This window comes from Alosa alosa, chromosome 2, assembly GCF_017589495.1.
Source record: "Alosa alosa isolate M-15738 ecotype Scorff River chromosome 2, AALO_Geno_1.1, whole genome shotgun sequence".
NCBI classification, from domain to species: Eukaryota; Metazoa; Chordata; class Actinopteri; order Clupeiformes; family Clupeidae; genus Alosa; species Alosa alosa.
The window spans coordinates 5,623,873-5,645,208 of record NC_063190.1 but is presented as its reverse complement, the minus strand read 5'-3'; the positions used below and the strand labels follow the sequence as shown (position 1 = coordinate 5,645,208).

Sequence of the window (21,336 nt, the reverse complement as noted above, 5' to 3'; positions counted from 1 at the left end):
GAACACACTCTACAGTCCAGGAAGAGTAGAACTGGAAGTGAGGGGGTAGAAAAAAATGAGAAGAGTGTTATATACTTACAGAGGAGGGACGTCATAACCCGACCTTACAGAGAAAAACAGGATCGTACCAAACAGAAATAAGTTGGCCAGTTGTCGCGTCGTCTCGGATGTACTAGCTATGGATTGAAAGCGCATATGTTTTTGTATTTGTCGTTCACATTTTAATTTGTAAATTTTGGAGAATTTGTTTCCTCGAATGCTTCGTAGCAAGCATTAAACAGGGCCCAGGCAGCGACGATAGCTTGTATTCTTTTTTTGTTTGCTTTCCTTCTCCCCATTCGCTTCGACGAATCAGTGAAGGCAGTGAGCACAACCTAAGGCGACACTGATTGCAAACGGAATGAAAGTTTGTGAAGAGGGAATATTCGACGCAGGTATTCTACATGGCTGGGCGTGGAATATAACTTGTGCTGGTGGCGTCTACAAAAAAGACTTGTAATTGCCTCCAAAGAAAAGCAAATTCGTAGATGACAGTAAGCGAACTACCAAAACATAACGCTGGAGATCTGTTAGACGTATGCGTGGGTAGCTTGGAAACGCTAATGTTATGGCAGCCTGTCGAGGTTGATGCGGATATTCGCCACAGGCACTCTTGTTTATTAGCTTGGCTAGTCAGTTAGCGGGTTGGTTACTTAGCCACAACTTTTTGCAACGCGACAAATATTAGCTACTATCTTAAAGGCTGCGCTTGAGTAAAAGGTGGCCGTTTCCGTTCCGTTTGGCTCTGGTAGCCCAGCGAGGCATTTTGCCTACGCAGTGTTGTTAAAATGAACGCAGATAAGGGGTGCACCATACCAGATAATATCGGATCTCCGTTTCCACTCTATTGGAGTGGTACTTCAAGCTAATATAATGTTGCAGTGCAATCTTGAAGATTAACGTATAGCTACCAGCTGTAGAGCTAACATATCGGATCAAAATATCCGCTCAATCCGATGACTGTGGATGATGACACGCTGTTAATTAGATATCAATCCAGACTTGCATATTGGCAGAACGTTTGCAGCCTAGTTTTTTTCAGGCAGAACGTTTCTTCTCAGTTTACAGTAACGTTATTCAATGTTCCATTCCATTCCTGGCGAGGCAGCTAGTTTCACAGTTGAGTCCAGACTAGTTGTGTTTATCTGATGTCATAAGTTTCAACGCAGAAGTACCAATTCGTTTCTTTGTAAAAAAAAAAACAAACGATAACGGGCACCCTGTTGACATTTTGTGACACTCCTTGGATTTCTTAGCTAGCAAACGGTGACTTGTGTCAGAATTCTGGGCCACAATGACAGAAAACGCACCCACACGAAGTCTTGATGACATCGACCTCGCTGCCCTGCGGGTAAGTTTTATATTATCCTTGTTACCAGTATCAAACTTCACTAGTGCTTCTTACTACCATGTACGCCTGGAGACTGCATATGGTCATTTCCCATAGTTGTTTAGACGAAATATTTTTCGTAGAGAGACTGGCTTCTCTCGTTTTCTCGTTGGTTGCCTTTATACATCTCTTAAATGCAGTATCACCAGCTGCAATTTCATTAATTTTACGGCTATGGCCTCCAATTTAGTTATATGCACCACTAAACTCGTCATAGAGCGAGCATTTCCTGGGCCTGTTCACCTGTCAATTCCGTATGAAACTGGTTGCATTGAGCTGGTTAGGCAGCAGTCCACTGCCACATTTGCATCTGTCGTGTGTATCATTACTACTAGTTGAACACTGCATGGTAGAATTCTGTCTTTTAGGCTGCAGATTTTTTTTTAGTCGTCTCACATAGGTTGTTGCATAATCAAAACAAAACTCCCATTACTAGTTTGGCCCAGTTTGGTGGACGTTGCTCCACTGAAGTCCTTCTAGTGTTACTTGCTTTGTGTCAAGCTTGAAAACCTGTTGGATTTTAGCGGCGAAGGGCAGGAGGTGAATGAAACCGATTAAGCTTCTAGGTCACCCTCCACCTCTTCCAACAAGGATTTAATTTCATGCGTTTGCAAGTCGTGGGTTAGTGGTCATGTTGGCCCACTCTGTTCGAAGAGTGGCCGCGTTCCACACCCCTATTCATCCCTGATGGTGCTCTGGTACAGTGAGTTACAGACCTCGCGCTGTTTCTCGGCTGCGCAGTTCCATTCGCCGGTCAGAGATGGAAGGAGAGCGAGAGAGAATGCGCTTAGAGAGGATGATTCACTTGAGTTCATTGTTTGATAGCTGTCCTATATAGCAACCCACTCATCTACCACACAGTAATGCCTAGATACACACAGACCCACAGCATGGACTAGTGCAGGTTGGTCATTGTAAAATCAGCTGGAAGAGGTCTTAGATATTTTCCTTTGATGGTCTACGTCATAGGTCGATAAACAAGCCCACAATTGCAGCCTTCCTTGTAACATGGCCTACATTTTAAAATGCATTGTTTTGCAGTTGTTTCATCCTCTGTAACTGAAGAAAAATGATGCAAATTCCCAGCTTGAATACAATTTGCCCCCAAGAACTTTGGAGGAATCCAAAAACTAGAACACTTCATGCCAACCAAGTTAAGCAGTTTGCCGGTGCTAACAAATATAGTTTTATGTTTAAACCTGTCGTGTGACTCATGTAGGCCAAAGGAATTCTTAAGCATTAATGATAAGTAATTAGGCCTGTAGCCTACTTCTTAACATAACAGTTTAAAAGTGTGCATGGTGCAGTGAAATTATAGTAACAGACTAATTTGGGATGGTGTGTAGACTTAGCCTCACAAGTGGAAAATGTTCAGATAGTGAATCATGATCAAGTTTAAACAGACTGATTACATATATTTTACATTACTCTAAAGGTGACGATCCATGGGGCAAGTTGTTGAGCAATTTTGCTGGGCAGTAACAGGACAGATTTGTAATGTTCTGATTGGGTGATTATGACAAGTTGCCTGCTGAAGAGTTAAGTTTTCTAGGGATTTTTTTTCTCCTTTCAGTAGGAAAATTCTCTAACAACAATGGTCAGTAACATTGCCTGGTAATTTTGGTGAAAAAGTTGCATTGTGTGTCATCACATTAAGGGTGATTTTCCCGGTTGCAAAGATTTCCGTGTGAAGGGTATACACACAGTTTGTCACTAGTTGCCTCATTACACAGTGCTATCCCAAACTATCTCATACTTTGACGTTACTTAGTCTACTTTATATAATTTGTTCAACTGTTGCAACAAGTTAAGCCATGCGGTCACACTTTACTTTTGTCATACATAATGTCCAATAAAAACTATCCATTTTCACACTGTTTACTCCTTGTTCACTCCTTGTTCTTTATTTATAATGGAATGGCTTTCAGTGGCATATGACCAGGGCATCCTGGGTTATTACAGGGTGTAGTTGCTGTGTTGGTACGCTGGTTGATTGTGGCCTATTGGTTGTTTACGTTTTCTACATCATGTACTGAACATGTCTGCTGTACTTCATCTGTACTTGGCCTGCTAGCACAAACAGAAGCAGCCAGACATCTCCTTGTGCCCAAAACAGACCAGAAAAATAGAACAAAATAGAACATGTCAAAAGCATTGTCAGTAAACCTACAAAGTACATAAAAACCCTAGAGCAAATACAGTTTCAGAGTGCAACTTCTAACTGAGATCATAGAATAGCCTAATGCAAGTCAGATAGACCCTTAATAAAACACTTGTTTTAATATCAGGCTTAAGCAAAGCATTTAAATACAGCCCTTACAAAGTAAATATAGCCCTCACAGTACTGATGGTGGTTATATCCAGTCATAGGGTTTGTAGTTACTACAGTATAACAGGTATTACACAGTACTACACTACACAATCACAGTCTTACCACCAGAGAAGAACATCTACTCCCATCTGCAAGACTGCAATAACACATTCTGAAGGTGAACTACCCTGAAATTGGGTTTCTTGTATCTGGTTTTGAAAGTCTGTAGGTTGTGTCTCATCAACTGCCCTTGAAATTGAGTTCTAGTCAACTGGTTTGCTGTTTGGTTTGTTGAAGAAAGGTGAGACATCACTGGGCATTAGCTACTGTTACAGCAAATGGGTTCTACATACGGTCCGGTATGCTCCTTGAATCAAGTTTAAATAACATAGCAGGATTGGTGGAAAGGTCACAGCCAAGACCAAACCAAGAACTAATCCTGCTTGACCGAGGAGGCTAGTAGTTTTGGGGAAGCCGTGTTCAGGGACTAGTTAAAAAGGCTGGAACAATTATAATGTTTTTGTTCTATTGTTGAAGATACTTTGAATCTTTAATGGTTCATTGTTATGCGCTTACTCTTCTAACAGAGAATGTATAGGCTTCCGCCGCTCTTGCTATACAACATGCCCCATCTTAGCACCACTGATTATATGATGCAACATATTTCATTGGCTAGCATCGCCAGGATGGAAATGAGTCATTTACCGTTCTTTTCTCAAGTCGATACACTGTTCCCGTGTACTCTAGTGAATGCTGTGTGTATTTGATGTTTTTCCCCCCTCGAGTTATTTTTTTCCTCTCTCTTTTCTAACAACATAAGAGTTTGTTGACGACACCACTCCCCAGACTCTCTGCCATTCTTCCATCCCTCCCATCATGTCTCTTCCTCCTCTTTCCACTCTCTGTACACAATGTGGGCGACTCTGCCATGTCTCCCTATTCTTCACCCAGGAGATCATTTTGTTAGCATCCTCTTTGCCAGCTCTCTCTTTATCTATCTATCTATCTATCTATCTATCTATCTATCTATCTATCTATCTATCTATCTATCTATCTATCTGTCTATCCTTCTATCTATCTCTATCTTTCTATCGCTCTATCTATCTATCTCTCTATATCTATCTATCTATCTCTTCTCTCCTATCTCTATCTTTCTATCGCTCTATCTATCTATCTCTCTATTGCTCTCTCTCTATCGCTCTGTCTACCTCTCTATCTTTCTATCTATCTATCTCTCTCTCTATCTCTCTATCGCTCTCTCTCTCTATCGCTCTCTCTCTCTATCGCTCTATCTATCTATCTCTATCTATCTATCTATCTATCTCTCTATCACTCTCTCTCTATCTATCTATCTATCTATCTCTGTCTATCTCTCTATCTATCTATCTCTCTATCTATCTATCTCTCTATTTCCTCTTTTTAGTTTGGCTGGTCCTTTTGCTTCACACAAATAGGCTCATCTCAGTGCATCCCAAGCCTGATGCTTCCTACTGGGTCTGCTCAACCCATCACCTCTCTGACACATCTGGCCATCACATCCACTTCTCTCCCTGTTTGGCTGTTTTTATTCTGGGGTGCCACTGGAGCCTCCATCCCAACCCCTTTACCTCAGTATGTGTGTAACGAGCCTCCATCCCAACCCCTTTACCTCAGTATGTGTGTAACATGCCGTATGTCCCCACTTTGAGCGGGTGCTTGACTCCACTCTCAATAGGGGTCATTTGTCTTCGCCACTGCCTGATATTTCTGACTGAACTGAACTGAACTGAACTGACTGACGGTAGACATGGAAAGGTTTTATTTTAAGGAGGCTTGATACAGGTGAGAAGACCCTGACGCTAGTGGTCATGTCTCCTCAAGAATCTGTTCCTTGTCGTTCTGCATTCTGTTGTTGTCACATCAAGCAGAACATGCCCCCTTGTTCTCCTTGGTTCCGTCTGGCTACACTCTTAGGTAATTCTGTATGTAAGGAATGAGCTAAGTATATTTTACCATCACAGAGATGGAGGAAAAGAGATGAGGGGAACATAGAAAGAGAGGGAGAGACATATTTCTGGAGGCAGATGAGAGAGAAATAGTCACGCTCTACGATTGAGCTCCAGTCCACAGCGTTAGCCCTTTACGCCCACACCTTCACACACAGGCCATATTGAATCACAGTGTGAGAGTGGAGCTTTCTCTCTCCTCTCTCTCTCTCTCTCTCTTTCTCTCTCTCTCACTCCTCTCTCTCTCTCTCTTTATCTTTCTCTCCCTCTTTCTGTTTCTCTCTCACTTGCTCTCTCACTCCTTCCTTTTCTCTCTTCCATAACATGTCTGTGTATGTTTGCCATGTGTTTCATCGACTCATTGAAATGTGTTCTTACTTAATCTCTGTTATGTTTGGTCTCAGCCTGTTGGGAGGGCTTAATTGGCTTTTTTAATAAAGGCCTTACAAGGGCTGCTGATCGTTACAAAGACGGGCAACTGCCTCACATCCCACCTATGTCTCCATCGCAATCACTTTGCACCCACAGTAGATGGCTGCCCATGGATTTCCCATGCAGGGAAGCAGATGAAATTTAGCCTCAGTCGTCAACAGACATTTTCTCCTGTCTGACAGCACATTAAATAAAATATGTATATGGAACTTGGGGGTATGAAAAATGGAGAAGAGTTTAGAGAATTGAATTAAATGTGAGCTGAGTGTGTGTATTTTTTAGTATTTCTGTCACAGGTCTAGTGCCTGTGCACCATGGTGCATTTTTGGACAGACCAGACTGCGGTACTCGTTGTGCTCAACTCTACTCTGCACCTCCGTTTCATCATCTCACTGTCATGCTTGTCATTCATCCAGGACCCAGCAGGGATCTTCGAGCTGGTGGAGGTCGTTGGCAACGGCACCTACGGACAGGTGTACAAGGTGAGTGAAAAGTGAAAGATGGATGGATATACTGTAGGCCTAGATAGTGCAAGGGGAGGCTAAGGCTGGAAGTGCAGTGAAGGGAGAAGGCTTGAGTGGGAGATGGCAGCTCCTGCCCAGGAGACCTGAGTAGCTAATGTTGTGAGGCTTTCAGTGTGTGTGATAAGTCTGGGCTTACTCAGGGATTAGTGTGAAGCAGTGGCAGGCAGGGGGGTAATGGAAGCTGGAGAGTCTCACACTGATGGATAAATGTGTATAGATGACAGGTGGAGAGAGAGAGAGAGATAGAGAGAGTAGAGTGTTAAGTGCACTAGGAATTGAAGGTGTTGAAGTAGGGCCAATTTTCAGGGGCCCATTGTAAAGTATCAGGGAGACTATGGAATAGGGTTGGGAGTTATTTGACTTTTCCTAGCTATTTTTAGTGGCAACATCTGCTGTGCTTAAAAAACTGAGTGTGTGTGTGTGATGGACGAGCATAAGATGAATTGGTGATCCTTCAGTCCTCTCTCTCCTTCCCGTCTGTCTGTCTGTCTGTCTGTCTCCCTCTCTCAGGGGCGGCATGTGAAGACAGGACAGCTGGCTGCCATCAAGGTGATGGATGTGACGGAGGAGGAGGAAGAGGAGATCAAGGCGGAGATCAACATGCTGAAGAAGTACAGCCACCACCGCAACATCGCCACCTACTACGGGGCCTTCGTCAAAAAGAGTCCGCCGGGACATGATGACCAGCTCTGGGTATGTGTTCACCCTAGTTAGTAATTATAACAGAAAGGTGTGTGTGTGTGTGTGTGTGTGTGTGTCAGTCAAATTCCTTTTTTCCTCTGTAGCTGGTGATGGAGTTTTGTGGGGCAGGGTCGGTGACAGACTTGGTGAAGAACACTAAAGGCAACTCACTGAAGGAAGACTGGATAGCCTACATCTGCAGAGAGATCCTGCGGGTGAGTTTCTCTCTCTCTCTCTCTCACTCACTCACTCACTCACACACACACTCTCTCTTTATCTCTTTCTCTCTGTCTCTCCTCCTCTCTTTCTCTCTCACACACACACTACACACACACACATACACACATGGTGCCTGAGAGTCAAACCAAGATGTTTTATTCAAGGAAGATTTAAATCCACTCTAATATTCCACCGAGGTCTGACTCATTCTGGCATGACTGATAGAAAGTGTTTTTTTTTAATGTTTTGCCATTGCCTATCTGTATGCACACAGGGCCTGTCTCACCTCCACGCCCATAAGGTCATCCACAGAGATATCAAGGGTCAGAATGTTCTGCTCACGGAGAACGCCGAGGTGAAACTTGGTAGGTTGCATTTGCGTTGTGGTCATTGCGAAAGTGAAACTGCTCTCACTGTGCGACATTGTTAATCTTTGCTCGCATCAGTGCGGTTTGTGTGTGTGTGTGTGTTCTCTAGACGTGTTCAGCTAATGTGTACACAATAAGAAAGCCATTGTCCCTGTGTGACTGGGCCAGATAAAAAACAAAGGGCTGTAAAAGGCCCCATAGCGTGACCATTGCAAATGTGGCCTGGAGTTTTGGGGTTTCTTTCAGCCTAGTTCCTGTTTTGCTCAAGATTCTCATTTTAACATACACCATTTAACAATTATAACACAGTAATGAATATCCTCCAGGCAATCTCATATGCTAATCAAGTCTTGACATGGTTGTCAGCATATTTCACCACAGGGCTGTCAACACACTGTCTGTCTGTGTGTGTGTGTGTGTGTGTGTGTGTGTGTGTGTGTGTGTGTGAGCGAGAGAGAGAGAGAAAATGGGAGGGAGGGAGTGTTTTTTTAAAAAAAGAAAAAATTGGGATGGTTTTAGCTTATTCACAATTAGGACAAGGTTTGTCGAAAGGGTGATTGTACAAAGATATTCCTTCCCCCCTCATTTAGAGGATTTTGTAACTCTATGGCTCTCCACTGGATCATCAAAAGTTGGATGACCTTACATTTAATTTAGGCCATGATTTTGTTTGTTTGTGTGTGAGTGAGATCAAAAGCACACATCCCCTCTGCCCAGCTCCTCACCCCTGGTGTGTGCTTATGATTCCCAGTGGACTTTGGGGTGAGCGCTCAGCTGGACCGAACCGTGGGCAGGAGAAACACCTTCATCGGCACTCCCTATTGGATGGCTCCCGAGGTCATCGCCTGCGACGAGAACCCCGACTCCACATATGACTACAGGGTAAGTGTGCACGTTGGCATGAGATCTGAATGTGGACGGACCGTTTCAGTCCTGCACCTGTTTGTTTGTGTGCAGCGGTGTGTGCATATGTGTTGACGAGCTTTATCTTCTTCCGGCAGAGTGATATCTGGTCTCTCGGGATCACAGCCATAGAAATGGCAGAAGGGGCACCTCGTAAGCACACACACACACACACACACACTTATATTGATTTCTTAAGATGGTCTTACCTTAGAGTGTTCGATTCCTTTAGCTTAGCATTTGGCTGCTCGTTGATATAAACAGTGTTATGTGTTGTTGGTGCTTTAAATGGCAATAGGTCACTAGAAGGGCTTGGCCTAAGATAAATTGTGATGGCTATTGATCTGTGGTTCAGAGGTTTTCCTTTGGCATCAGACAACATTGCTGTGGTAGATCATTGTCTCAATGGCCTTTAGAAGCTTAACTTCATAAATTGGATTCCAAACAATACAGTACTTCATTCATTCAGCTCTGTGTTCAATATTTATGTATGTGGTGGTCTTTACTTGATTAGTGTAATTACTTTAAATAGCATTCTTAAAAATTCATAGCAATAATTTAAATGATATAATTGGCAAAAATTGCAAAAATATAATGTATAAGTAGCAGTAGGACATCTGATATTAGATTACCAGCCAAATACTATGTGTGATGGTAATATTAGATTAAAATATAACTTCATAAGTATCATATGACTGACTGACTGTTTCTGTCTCTGTTGCTGTGTGGTAACACTTCCTGTGTGACAGCGTTGTGTGACATGCATCCTATGCGGGCCCTCTTCCTCATCCCCAGGAACCCTCCACCCAAACTCAAGTCAAAGAAATGGTGAGCACTTCTCTCACTCTCACTCACATACATGCACTTTTATTTTGGGCACAGAGCTATTTTTTCGCCCAGTGTCTCTCCTCCTCCTTCCTCTCTCTCTCACTTTCTCTTCCTCTCTCTCTTTTCCCCACCCTGCTACCCTTTCCTTCCTTTTCTCTTTTGATTCCCCATTTCCTCCCTTTGCCCTCCTACCCCTCTCTCCCTCCTCCTCTCCTCCCCCTCTCTCCTCCCCTCCTCCCCCCATTCGGAGTCTCCCTGCTGTGTATTTGGGGATGGGCTGATTACAGGGTTTTTGCAGTCCTGGCACAGAGTACTCCTGCCTCGGTGGCAGTTGCGGGACGATCCAGAGGAGAGCTGTCGCCGCAGTCCTTTCCCCACAGGCGTGTGTGTGCGCGCGCAGGGCCCCACTCTGGCTCTCCGCATTCCTGGAGAACATCAGAGGAGGACTGAGGACTGATGCAGGAGGGAGCAGCTGGGTCTTTCTTCCTCTTCTTCTCTCTCTCTCTCTCTCTCTCTCTCTCTCTCTCTCTCTCTCTCTCTCTCTCTCGCCCCAACCAGCCAGCTTATTTTAGTTTTGCATTACATAATGGCAGGGTCCTGGCTTTGTGGTCAGGCACGGTATATTTTTGCACGTCTTCGACTGCCTTTTTTTTACTGCCTCTCTCTTTCTTTGTGCCCCTTTCTGTCCTTTATCCACACACTTTATTTCTTTATTTTTTTGCATGGTCTCTCGGTGTTTACTTTGTCAAATGGCTCTGTGAGCTGCAGCAGTAGCAGCCTGGCTAGTGTTTGTATTCAGAAAGGGAGAGTGGGACAGGGAGAGATATAGAGGGAGCTATTTTAGTGGAGTCAGCAGCCAGGCGTCCCCTCTCTGCTCTGGTCGCCACCCAACGCCCGCAACAACTGTGCATTCCACAGGCGCGAGAGAGAGAGAGAGAGAGCGAGAGAGGTCTGAACACTGAACAGACGCAGTGTTCTTTTTCACGTGTGGCCCGCCTGGCACGGATGGCTCACTCACACACACACTCACTCTCTCTCTCTCTCTCTCTCTCTCTCTCTCTCTCTCTCTCTCTCTCTCTCTCTCTCTCTCTCTTTATTACTCTCTCTCTCTTTCTTTCTCTCTCTCTCTCTCTCTCTGTGTCTGTGTGTGTGTGTGCAGCTGGCACTGAAGCCATTAGTTGTGTGTGGCCATTAGCCATGCTTTGCTTTGCAGCTATTAGTCAGACTCCGGGTGAAGAGAGCATTAACACAACCCCAGCACATCAACACATAAACACACCAACACGACACAGTGGCCAGAATACATTACATTATATTACACGGAAAAACAACAGGGTTGTCCCTAGGGTTGCAAAATTCCGGGAATTTTCAAAGTTGGAAACTTTCCATGGGAATTAACGAGAATATACGGGAATTAATGGGAATAAACTGGGAATTTTTAATAAGGCAAGTTGGTCTATAACAGGAAACTTAAATGTAGTGGACAAAACCCCATCTTGCAGCATAATACTGCAGCATAATACTAGTATTCCGGGAATTTTCAAAGTTGGAAACTTTCCATGGGAATTAACGAGAATATACGGGAATAAATGGGAATAAACTGGGAATTTTTAATAAGGCAAGTTGGTCTATAACAGGGAACTTAAATGTAGTGGACAAAACCCCATCTTGCAGCATAATACTAGTTAAAACAACCTGATTTATTGCAATTTCAGTCAAATTTCTACCCTGCACATACGTCAATCCCATGCACACAGCAATCACACAATTACTTTAAAAAAAAAAAAAAAAAAAAAAAAAAAAAAGGGGGTGGGGCACTGGTGGCCTACTGGTTAGCACTTCAGACCTGTAACCGGAGGGTTGCCGGTTCGAACCCCGACCAGTAGGCATGGCTGACGTGCCCTTGAGCAAGGCACCTAACCACTCACTGCTCCCTGAGCGCCGCTGTTGATGCAGGCAGCTCACTGCGCCGGGATTTGTGTGTTCTTCACCTCACTGTGTGTACACTGTGTGCTGTGTGTGTTTCACTAATTCACGGATTGGGATAAATGCAGAGACCAAATTTCCCTCACGGGATCAAAAGAGTATATATACTATACTATACAATACAGCATAGGCTACTAGACGTAAAGGAAACCTATGGTGCGTTCATGTGCATGGGGATGTAAATTCCCAGTGAAAACTTCATCTTGTGGGAATAACTGGTGTGAAACTGGGAGAAGTTTGCGAACAGAGTTGCCCAGTTATGGGCTTGTTGTCACTTTTGTCCTCATTCAAATTGGTGTACGTCATTTTGCACTGTAATTAAACTGTAATGGGACGATTAATCTGTCTGATTAAGCTTGACAACTTATATATTATATACTTTTCCCCTGGGGATCAATAAAGTATGTATCTATCTATCTATCTATCTAACTAACTTACAAAACTTGTTTTACCATTTTCTGGGATTCTAACTGAACAAAGTGATAGTCAGTTAATGTTCCAACCAATCGGATTTTGTTGTTGAGTGGCGTGGTGTATCTTGGCCAGTTCAGTGGTTTTAGTGTTACTAGCTTAGCACGCTAATAAACCATAGGCAGAGAATTGGATTCCCGCTAGCATGGTAGCTAGCTTTGTATGCTAAGCTAAGCGAAAATATGAACAAGCAAATCATATTGGTTATTATGAAACAATGTTAATGTTTGTATATGAAAAAGTAGGAATTACCAAAAAATCCCCAGTTAATTCCCGTAAATTCCCATTAATTGGGAATTACTGGAAAGTTTCCAGTAAGTTTCCGGAAATTTACCAGAAATTTTCCGCCCCTTTGCAACCCTAGTTGTCCCAATTAGGAGTTACATCAGGTTTGCCCAAAACCATGCCTGATGACCCCTGTTCTCGCCCCTTGGTGTTCCTCTTGTTAGAGTCAGGACTCTCACGTGAAGCCAGTCTAATAGCCCCAAACTCTCTGCATATTTCAGGCTTTGTTTACAGCAGTTATAAGACACACGGCAGCATGCAGTCAATGCTTTAATGCCTAAAGCTTAACCAAGCTTTAAATGTTTCAAGCTTTGTTTACTGAAGTTTATAAGAGACCCTGCATTCAGAAAGGCTTCACCGAAATGCATTCAAGACTAAAGCTGAGCTGTGATGCGTATGTTTGTTGACTTGACAGCTCCTTCGGCGTAAATCCATTAGCCAGGCTGTGGTCTCAGTCATGATCTGGGGAGGGAGGGAGGGCGTGACATGTCAGGGTCATGAGTGCAACTCAGACCAGCTTGTCACGGGTGTAAACAACACATACCAGCGGTCACCAGACATGGGCCAGCGGCAGAGAGGGACTGCTACTGACCTCCTGACCATAGCTGATTGGAAGAAATTAGAGATCACAAAACAACTTAAAATCCCAAAGGGCCTGAAAATATATAATAATAATATATTAAAATAATAATTGAGAAAGAATGAATAACACAACTGAAAGCAATTGTTAAGATTGAATGAGCACTCAAATATGTGCACACAAATGCAGTTCAGATGCATGGTTCATTACATGGCTTGACCTTTTATGGTTGTGTCCAGAGACTCAACATTGGACACATTGGACTACTGTGCGGTTCCTCATCTTATTGTCTCTCTCTTTCCTGCTCTGCTCTCCTCTCCACCCTGTCCTGTGTGTCCAGGTCCAAGAAGTTCATTGACTTCATCGAGGGTTGCCTGGTCAAGACGTACCCCAGCCGGCCCTCCACCGAGCAGCTGCTCAAGCACTCCTTCATCCGGGACCAGCCCACTGAGAGGCAGGTGCGCATCCAGCTCAAGGACCACATCGACCGCACCCGCAAGAAGCGCGGCGAGAAAGGTGAGTCCCAGCGGCCATGCCGCTATGAGCAGCTCCGAGCCACTGCAGTTTATAGATGCGACGCCCAAGCAGTGTCTTTTTTCCCCCTTGGCTAGGGAGTGGCTATGTAGGTGGTTGTGTTTGTGTGTGCGTGGGTGGGGTCGTTGAACTTGATATGCTTGTTATGCAACTGGTGATCATCAACTGTAACCGTATCTATGTACAGTCAATCAATGATGACCGTCTATATGAATTTTTGGTATTAATATGTTAATAGATAATATGCATTATTTTAGTTCATAACAGGTATTTATGGACTCCTTTACTCTATTTTCTTTTCTGTTTCTCTATCTTTACCTCTCTCTCTCTCACCCCATCCCACAGAGGAGACTGAGTATGAGTACAGTGGCAGTGATGACGACGATGAGAACCGTGGGGACGACCGAGAGTCCAGGTAATCAGAACTGACACAGGCTCCAGCTCACGTCCCGCAGAGCCTCGCCGAAGGGTCACTTGCTCTTCATCACACTCTTTTCCGAGGTCTCTCCCTTCTCACCATGCGTAATGTCAGCAGCTGGGTCTAAGACACAGCTCTGTAGCAGTGAGCTAATGAGAAGAGAGAGGTGTCGTGTGACGTGTGACTGGCACTGCTGCTGCCCCTACAGGTCGGGCCGCCCCCCCCGTGGGCATGGGACCTGCTGTGACACACCTGCCCCAACATCTCTGGGCTTGTTGCGTTTCACCTACAGCTGTTTCTCACGATGCCTATCTGCGCTCTCTCTCTCTCTGTCTCTGTTTTTGTTTTGGCCCTTTTGATCTCTTCGCTTCTCTCTTTTGCATCATTATCTTGAACTTTAACTCCCATCTCCATTCGCTCTCTTCATTTTTTCCTCTTTGATTCTTGCGCCGACTCATTATTTCCTATTCCTTATTTTTGTGCTGTCTGTGTCTGATGCTTATATTGTTTTCTTTCTTCTTTATGAATTTCTCTATGTATCGTGTATCACCCCCCCCCCCTTGTCTGCGGTGCGTGTGCTTCTCTCAGCTCCATCCTGAACGTCCCGGGCGAGTCGACGTTGCGGCGGGACTTTTTGCGTCTGCAGCAGGAGAACAAGGAGCGCTCGGAGGCCCTGAAGCGGCAGCAGGCCCAGCTGGCCGCGCAGCGCCGCGACCCCGAGGAGCACAAGCGCCAGCTGCTGCACGACCGCCAGAAACGCATCGAGGAGCAGAAGGAGCAGAGACGCCGCCTGGAGGAGGTAGGGTGCCCCTCTAACACTGCCATCTCCGCTGTTGCTGCCATGGAAACCATCACAACAACATCAGCAACAGCAGCAGTGGTAGCCAAGCAGTGTTAGTCCCATGGACACTGTTGGCCTCAATAGGGTGACCTTATTCATCATGTCCACCTCTGTGCCAGTCACTGACTAGTCACGTAGCTCTTCATATCAATTCAAAATAATTTCTCATAGTTATTTTAATGTTCATGTTTGTGGTTCTTAGCAGATGTTTCTGTCCAAAAAGACTTACAATGACCTCAATGTACTGGTCATTACACATTAGATCAAACAGCCTGACAACATTGTATCAGATTTTTACTCATTTTCAAGCAGTCCCCTATGACTATTATGCCAAAACTTCAGCCAGATATCTTATTTAATTGCTGAGATATGCCTTTTTAATTATGGATAGACACAATGGCAGTATTATGTGTACCACTTTTTAAAATATTCCTCTCCTCTCAACAAAACCAAGTTTTTTGCTGGACATTTGCACACTGGGATGATATCATGCATAGTTCTATAATATCACATTGGAATTACTGTCCTATCCACCATTGACCTTCTTTTGATTGAAACAATCGACACTTAGAAAAATGCATAAATATGCTAAAATGCATATTTTCTTATCAATTTTTGTGTTGAATTGATCTGGAACAACTCTCAAGCAAGATACAAACGAGATGCATATTTTTATTTTCCAAACTTGCTATAAACAGCACCTACAAATATACACTGTAAAAAGCCACAAGCATGGTTATCCTAAATAAGTGGCGAACCTAAACAACCACTTGACATGACTACTTGTGATAGATATAAATGACTGACACTACCCTTGTGCAGTCGCTTTCCGCCCACCGTGTTTAAAAATACCTGCCGCTGTCGCATATCTATATACTCCCATGCTGGAGAGTGCTGTTGTGTAGGTACTTTGCTTGCTTGCGTGGCCCTATGCATCTTTCTGCATTGATTTCTGTACGCTTTTGATTGCGTAGTATTCCACTTAATAAGAGCTCCGATGTAAGTAAACAAGGCGAGGAAGAGTCTTGAGGTTGATGACGCAGGTAAAAGAAAAGTCAGACTACAGTCAGCTGCGGACTTCAGAGCACTTTGGTCCCCGCCACTGCTGCAGCCAGTAAACAGAGGCTTGACAGCAGAGCTCCTCACCATGAGCTATGGTTTCTGTTCAAATGAAGTTTGCCAGTGTTGTGTTGCTGCGTTTTAAGATGAAAGGCTTTCTTGACAAATCAGCCATTCTTTCAGTCTGTTGCTGTCAATATATGGTGCGCCCAGATAATAATTGATTGTGTATGTCATTAAAGAAGAAGAGGAGGGTAGGGTTGAGTGGAGGAGAGGGAGATGGAGAGAGCATTTGTCTGTTCCCTGGGAGATGGTCGGCCATTAATTGGCGACAACAAAAGCGGATTCACACGTCCGTAATGTAATAAGCATCATTAGCTAGTTATATTTATCTCTGGCTATTGTGCGACACAGAGGAGCGAGGGGAAAAAAAAAAGCCTTTCAAAGGATAGTTGTCCTAATGTGTGTGTGTGTCTGTTTGGTGCCGTGTTTTCAAAGGCGGTGCTCATACTTGTTCACCCGGCACTAAAGAAATGGATCATGTTGGGAAAGGGGTTGGAACCACACAAGAATATGGTCAAACGCACCATTGACACCCTCACAGGCAGCAAGCAGGGCTTGGCATGCTGGAGTCCTCTCTGAGCAATATGGATTTAATCTACTGGATGGGCCCTGGATCCACAGGGGAAACAGTGGAACATTTGTGCAACTGTTCAGGCTCAAGGCGAGAGCGGGGATGTAGGACTGTTTGAATGGTGGAACGGCATGCAAAGCTGAATAATTCAAATACAAATCTTATTAATGTTTGTGTGAATTGCTAAAAGAGGGGGGCAGGAAAAAATAGCAGTGTTGCAGTCCAGTGACTCACAATTTCCATCAAATGTCTGTCCTCTTTCCTCTCTCTCTCTTTCTCTCTCCTCTATCCTTCTCTTTCCTCTCTCTCTCGCTTTCTCCTCTTTCCTCTCTCTCGCTCTCTCCTCTTTCCTCTCTCCCTCTCTCTCCCTCTCTCTGCTTCTTCTCCACTCTTGAGAATGCAAGATGGTTTTAGCAGCAGCAGGGCATGTACTGTATTTGTTCAGCCAAGAAGGTACAAGTGACTCACATCCCGGTGTTTTCTCTCTCTCTCTCTCTCTGCCCCTTCTTTCCTCTCCTCTCCACCTAACACACTCCCTGTCTGTCTCATTCTCTCTCTTTCTCTCTCTCTCTTTGCCTCTCTCGTGTGCATGCACGCGCTCTCTCTTAGCAACAGAGAAAAGAGCGAGAGATGGTGCGACAGCAGGAGAAGGGCCCCCACCGCCGGCTGGATGACATGCGGAGGGAGGAGGACCGGAGGATGGCCGAGCGAGAGCAGGTAACCAATCAGCTTTGCCGCTGCGTAGCAGCCATCCAATAGGGGCGCGCCAAAGGCGTGGCCTTCCGCACAGCCTCTTCGAGCTCCACGGTGAAATCTCTCTGGCCCTGGAATGTCTGACGGGGGTTGCTATGGAAGCAGGTTTTCACGATGCAGCAGTGAATGCGCGCGTGAGTGTAAGTGTGTATTGTGAGAGAGGTAGCTAGTGTGGCAGTGTTGTTTGCAGAGCTCTGTGGGTGAGCCCGAGTGGGTGAGCCCCACTGCTCTCCCATCCCTGGGATTCGGAGTGACAGAAACATTCCACACTAATCAGTATGAATTACAGGAAAGCTCCTTAGACTGAGCCCCCTCTCCCACAGCACCTGCTTCCCAGGCAGGGCAGGGACATTCAACACCACCCACCCCCCCCCCCCCTCTCCCCCCGCCCGCCATTAACTTTCTCCATCCAGCCCAGGCGCCGTGTCAGCAGTTCAGTGGTGGAGAAACTATACAAACATTGCAGGAATTTAAGAAATGTGTTGGCCCGTTATCAAGTGCAGCAGCACAAGAGAATAATGGCAGTGTCAGTGTTGCTAAGAGACTTTGCATTAAGTCATTCCACACTATCTGGCTCGCTCAACCAACCAGGAGACGGGGGAATTGAAGTACCAGCATACCCCCCTCTCAGTGTAGCCTGTTTAACCTGGCAATGTTCCTATCTCTCCTGCACTCTCCTTCTCTCTCTTTCTCTCTGTCTTCCTGTCTTTTTTTCTTCTTTCCTCATGCTACTTTCCACTGTATTTCTTTCTCTCTCTTTCTCTCTCTCTCTCTCTCTCTCTCTCTCTCTCTCTCTCTCTCTCTCTCTCTCTCTCTTCCCTCATGCTACTTTCCACTGTCTCTCTCTCTCTCTGCCTCTCTCTCTCTTCAGGAGTTCATAAGGCATAAGTTAGAGGAGGAACAGCGACAGTTAGAAATACTCCAGCAGCAGTTGCTTCAGGAGCAGGCCTTGCTCATGGTAAACTCCTCTGTGTTTCCTACTTCCTGCTCTCTGCATCTCGTTTCCCCCCTCTTTTCTGTTTTTCCCCCTCTTCCCTGTCCTTCCTCTGGCTTCAGGAAGTTTAAGTGTGGTGGCAGATATGATAAACTCATATGCTGTCTTTACCTCTCAACGTGATAAACAGAACAGGGCTTCTGTTTTTTCTTTATTGAGGTGTTCTGTTACGGAACACTTGAGAACATTGTCACGTTGTCACGCTAGAGGCAAGCGCCTGCATGTCCCTTTCTGTGTGTCTGTTTTTATTATGTGAAACGTTAGATGCATGTGTGTGTGCCTATGGATACAATCCCAAAAAAGATCAAACAAAAATACCTCAGAAACATACTCCCATAAACACCAGTCTTCACATGCCCCCATGACCCGACCCCCCGTTTGCCCTCAGCATGCAAACCCTCCCCTGAACCCCCACACACAATCTCGTCATGTGCAGACAGAGATCCCCATATTTCCCTGATCACGTTGACCTGCGCAGACGCACATTCTCCTCTGACCTCTGACCCCCCCGGTCTGCGCTGCGTCCGCAGGAGTACAAGCGTAAGCAGCTGGAGGAGCAGCGCCAGTCAGAGCGTCTGCAGAGGCAGCTGCAGCAGGAGCACGCCTACCTGGTGTCCCTGCAGCAGCAGCAACAGCAGCAGCAGCAGCAGGACAAGAAGCCCCAGCTCTACCACTACAGCAAGAACCTGGAGGCCAACAACAAGCCGGCGTGGGCCCGCGAAGTGAGTGGGAGAGCGAGGGGCCGCCTACGTGCCAACACGCACAACAGCGGGGGAGGGGAGAGGGAGCCAAAGGGAGAGAGTACAGTGTGTGCTGGATCTGTTTTGGCACTGTTCCTTTTTTCAGTCAACTACTTATGTGCTTTTCTTTTATTTCTTATAATAAATTCTTGTGGTGTTTCTGTATATGTCCCCCACTGTCTTATGTTTTTAATCCCCACCACCACCCCCCTTTATGTTTTTAATCCCCACCCGTCCACAGGTGGAGGAGCGGAGCAAGCTGAACAGAACAGGCTCGCCTAAACTCTGCACCACCGTGTCCGACACCAACATCCAGTCACGCTCCGACTCCATCAACCAATCAGGGGCTGCACAGGCTGCCCAGACCCCGCCCATGCAGCGTCCGGTCGAACCGCAGGGTGGACAGGGCAAGGTTTGTGTATTTTTTTATTATTTTTTTTCTCCCCACTCTCTCTCTTTTTCCCGCTGATGCTGACCATATGGAGGACAATATGTGTTTGGAAAGATGGGTTGGGACTGTCAGAGACCAGGTTGTCTTTAAATATGGTGAGATAAGCGACAAATAAATGAACCGTAAAACTACGAATCATTGCACAGTATTTACAGTTCACTTGCCATTTCCATGCACATAAAGCTGATTATGTAATAATAGTTAACATGCTACCAAGTGGAAGTGCCTCGTTAGACTTGGCTTCTTGCTATTTCTTTTACTAACATTCCTGCCTTAGATGCCTAGATCTAAATCTGTCTCTAAAGTGCTTCTCCTCTCCTCCCCTCTCTCCTCTTCTCTTCTCTTCCTTGGTGTTTTCTGTCTCTGCCCTTTTCCTCCTGCATGTTTCGACTTCCTCTGCTGTGTGGGGAAATGCTATCCTCTTCTGCTTGCGACACACGGATCCTCTGCTGGTGGCCTTGACTCTGACTCCCATCCTGTGCTCGAACCTCCACAAATCAAATCAATCAAAAACTGGAACGCAAACTATACGATCAATCGATACAAACCCTCAACATCAACACATCTTTGGTACTTTTGGTGATTTTTCCCCACCAAAACCTTTCCCTATTCCCTCCAATCAAAATCGATAACATCCTCTCCTCCGAAATTTGCTTAACTCTCCCTTCCCCGTAAATCACTTGGTGACCCCACCTCAACCCTTACCCTTCTCACCCTGGTGATTGCTCCACCCCACCCCCCAGTTCCAGATGGCCCACCTGGTGCCACTGAAGCCGTACGCGGCGCCCGTGCCCCGCTCGCAGTCCCTGTGCGACCAGCCCACTAAGACCATGTCCGCCTTCCCCACGCAGGAGCCCTCCCCCACCCCCCCCCCCCGCCCGCTCCACCCCCGCGAGCTCGTGCGCCAGAACTCCGACCCCACCTCCGAGAGCCAAGCCCCGCAGCCGCGGCCAATGAGGGACGACCGCGGGCCCTGGATCCGCCTCCCCGAGATCGAGCAGCCACCGAAAGTGAGAGCCAAAACTGGAAGCTGATGATGATGATGATGATGATGATGATGAGGGTGGTGGTGGGGCTAAAATAAGAAGCAGTTTCTCCACTTGTGAGAATGAAACACCTTCCCATCCCAAAATACAAAACATGCACTTAACATGCTCAAAACATAGCTATACATTTGGCTATGTTAAAGTAAATTTACAGATTAGTAGTTAACAGACCCCTCTGAGGGCAGTTATGTAGGGCTGATGTTCTGTTTTTGGCCATGGTCATCTGAATATTCATAAGCATCAGCCAGACAGTCCTCCTAATTACTAACTAATGACTAACACACATTTACTTACTGTCATTGCTGCTGCATTCTTGCAAATGAATTAGAGAGCAAGCAAGTACATTGACACAGAATTTGATTTCGAAGCAAACAGGTGGTACTATAAAGCGCTTAAATGAATCTAATGAAACAAATAGGGGGGATTTTGAAGACGTTCATATATACTGTATACACATGTTGGGTTGGTGTGCTGTAAAACAAGCTATCAACAACAGACTCTGCAAGAACCCCTTGCAAAACAAGAAGTAAGTACTGGGACTCAAAAACACAGACAGACTTCACAGACAGACAGTCTTCACCATTTGCCTCTGGTCATTGAAGAGAATCTAAGATTTAAGACCGTGTATGTTCCACACACTAAGACCATCTGTTTGGTCCTCTCTCTCTCTCTCTCTCTCTCTCTCTCTCTCTCTCTCTCTCTCTCTCTCTCTCTCTCTCTCTCTCTCTGTCCTCCTGGTATTCCTTCCTCCATCCGTCTCAGATTCCCCAGCGGACTACCTCCATCGCCACGGCGCTGAACACCAACCTCTCCTCTGGGATCAGACATCCAGTCCGCGCCAGGTGAGCCACAATTAAAGACAGA

The 21,336-nt window shown here is 45.5% G+C and overlaps 1 protein-coding gene across 1 annotated transcript in view; it reads left to right on the top strand.

Moving 5' to 3' along the window:
* The first annotated feature begins 73 nt into the window (after window positions 1-73).
* Window positions 74-21,336, top strand: part of mink1 (misshapen-like kinase 1) — a 30,895-nt gene continuing 9,632 nt past the window's right edge. The window contains exons 1-16 of the mRNA XM_048238149.1: window positions 74-1,390; window positions 6,574-6,639; window positions 7,192-7,374; window positions 7,467-7,577; window positions 7,856-7,946; window positions 8,701-8,831; window positions 8,951-9,005; window positions 9,602-9,680; window positions 13,343-13,518; window positions 13,882-13,951; window positions 14,543-14,753; window positions 17,098-17,205; window positions 18,766-18,957; window positions 19,217-19,387; window positions 20,170-20,436; window positions 21,235-21,314. Coding sequence (XP_048094106.1) covers window positions 1,334-1,390; window positions 6,574-6,639; window positions 7,192-7,374; window positions 7,467-7,577; window positions 7,856-7,946; window positions 8,701-8,831; window positions 8,951-9,005; window positions 9,602-9,680; window positions 13,343-13,518; window positions 13,882-13,951; window positions 14,543-14,753; window positions 17,098-17,205; window positions 18,766-18,957; window positions 19,217-19,387; window positions 20,170-20,436; window positions 21,235-21,314 — 2,048 coding nt within the window. The 5' untranslated portion in view covers window positions 74-1,333. The remainder of the gene's footprint in view (window positions 1,391-6,573; window positions 6,640-7,191; window positions 7,375-7,466; window positions 7,578-7,855; window positions 7,947-8,700; window positions 8,832-8,950; window positions 9,006-9,601; window positions 9,681-13,342; window positions 13,519-13,881; window positions 13,952-14,542; window positions 14,754-17,097; window positions 17,206-18,765; window positions 18,958-19,216; window positions 19,388-20,169; window positions 20,437-21,234; window positions 21,315-21,336) is intronic.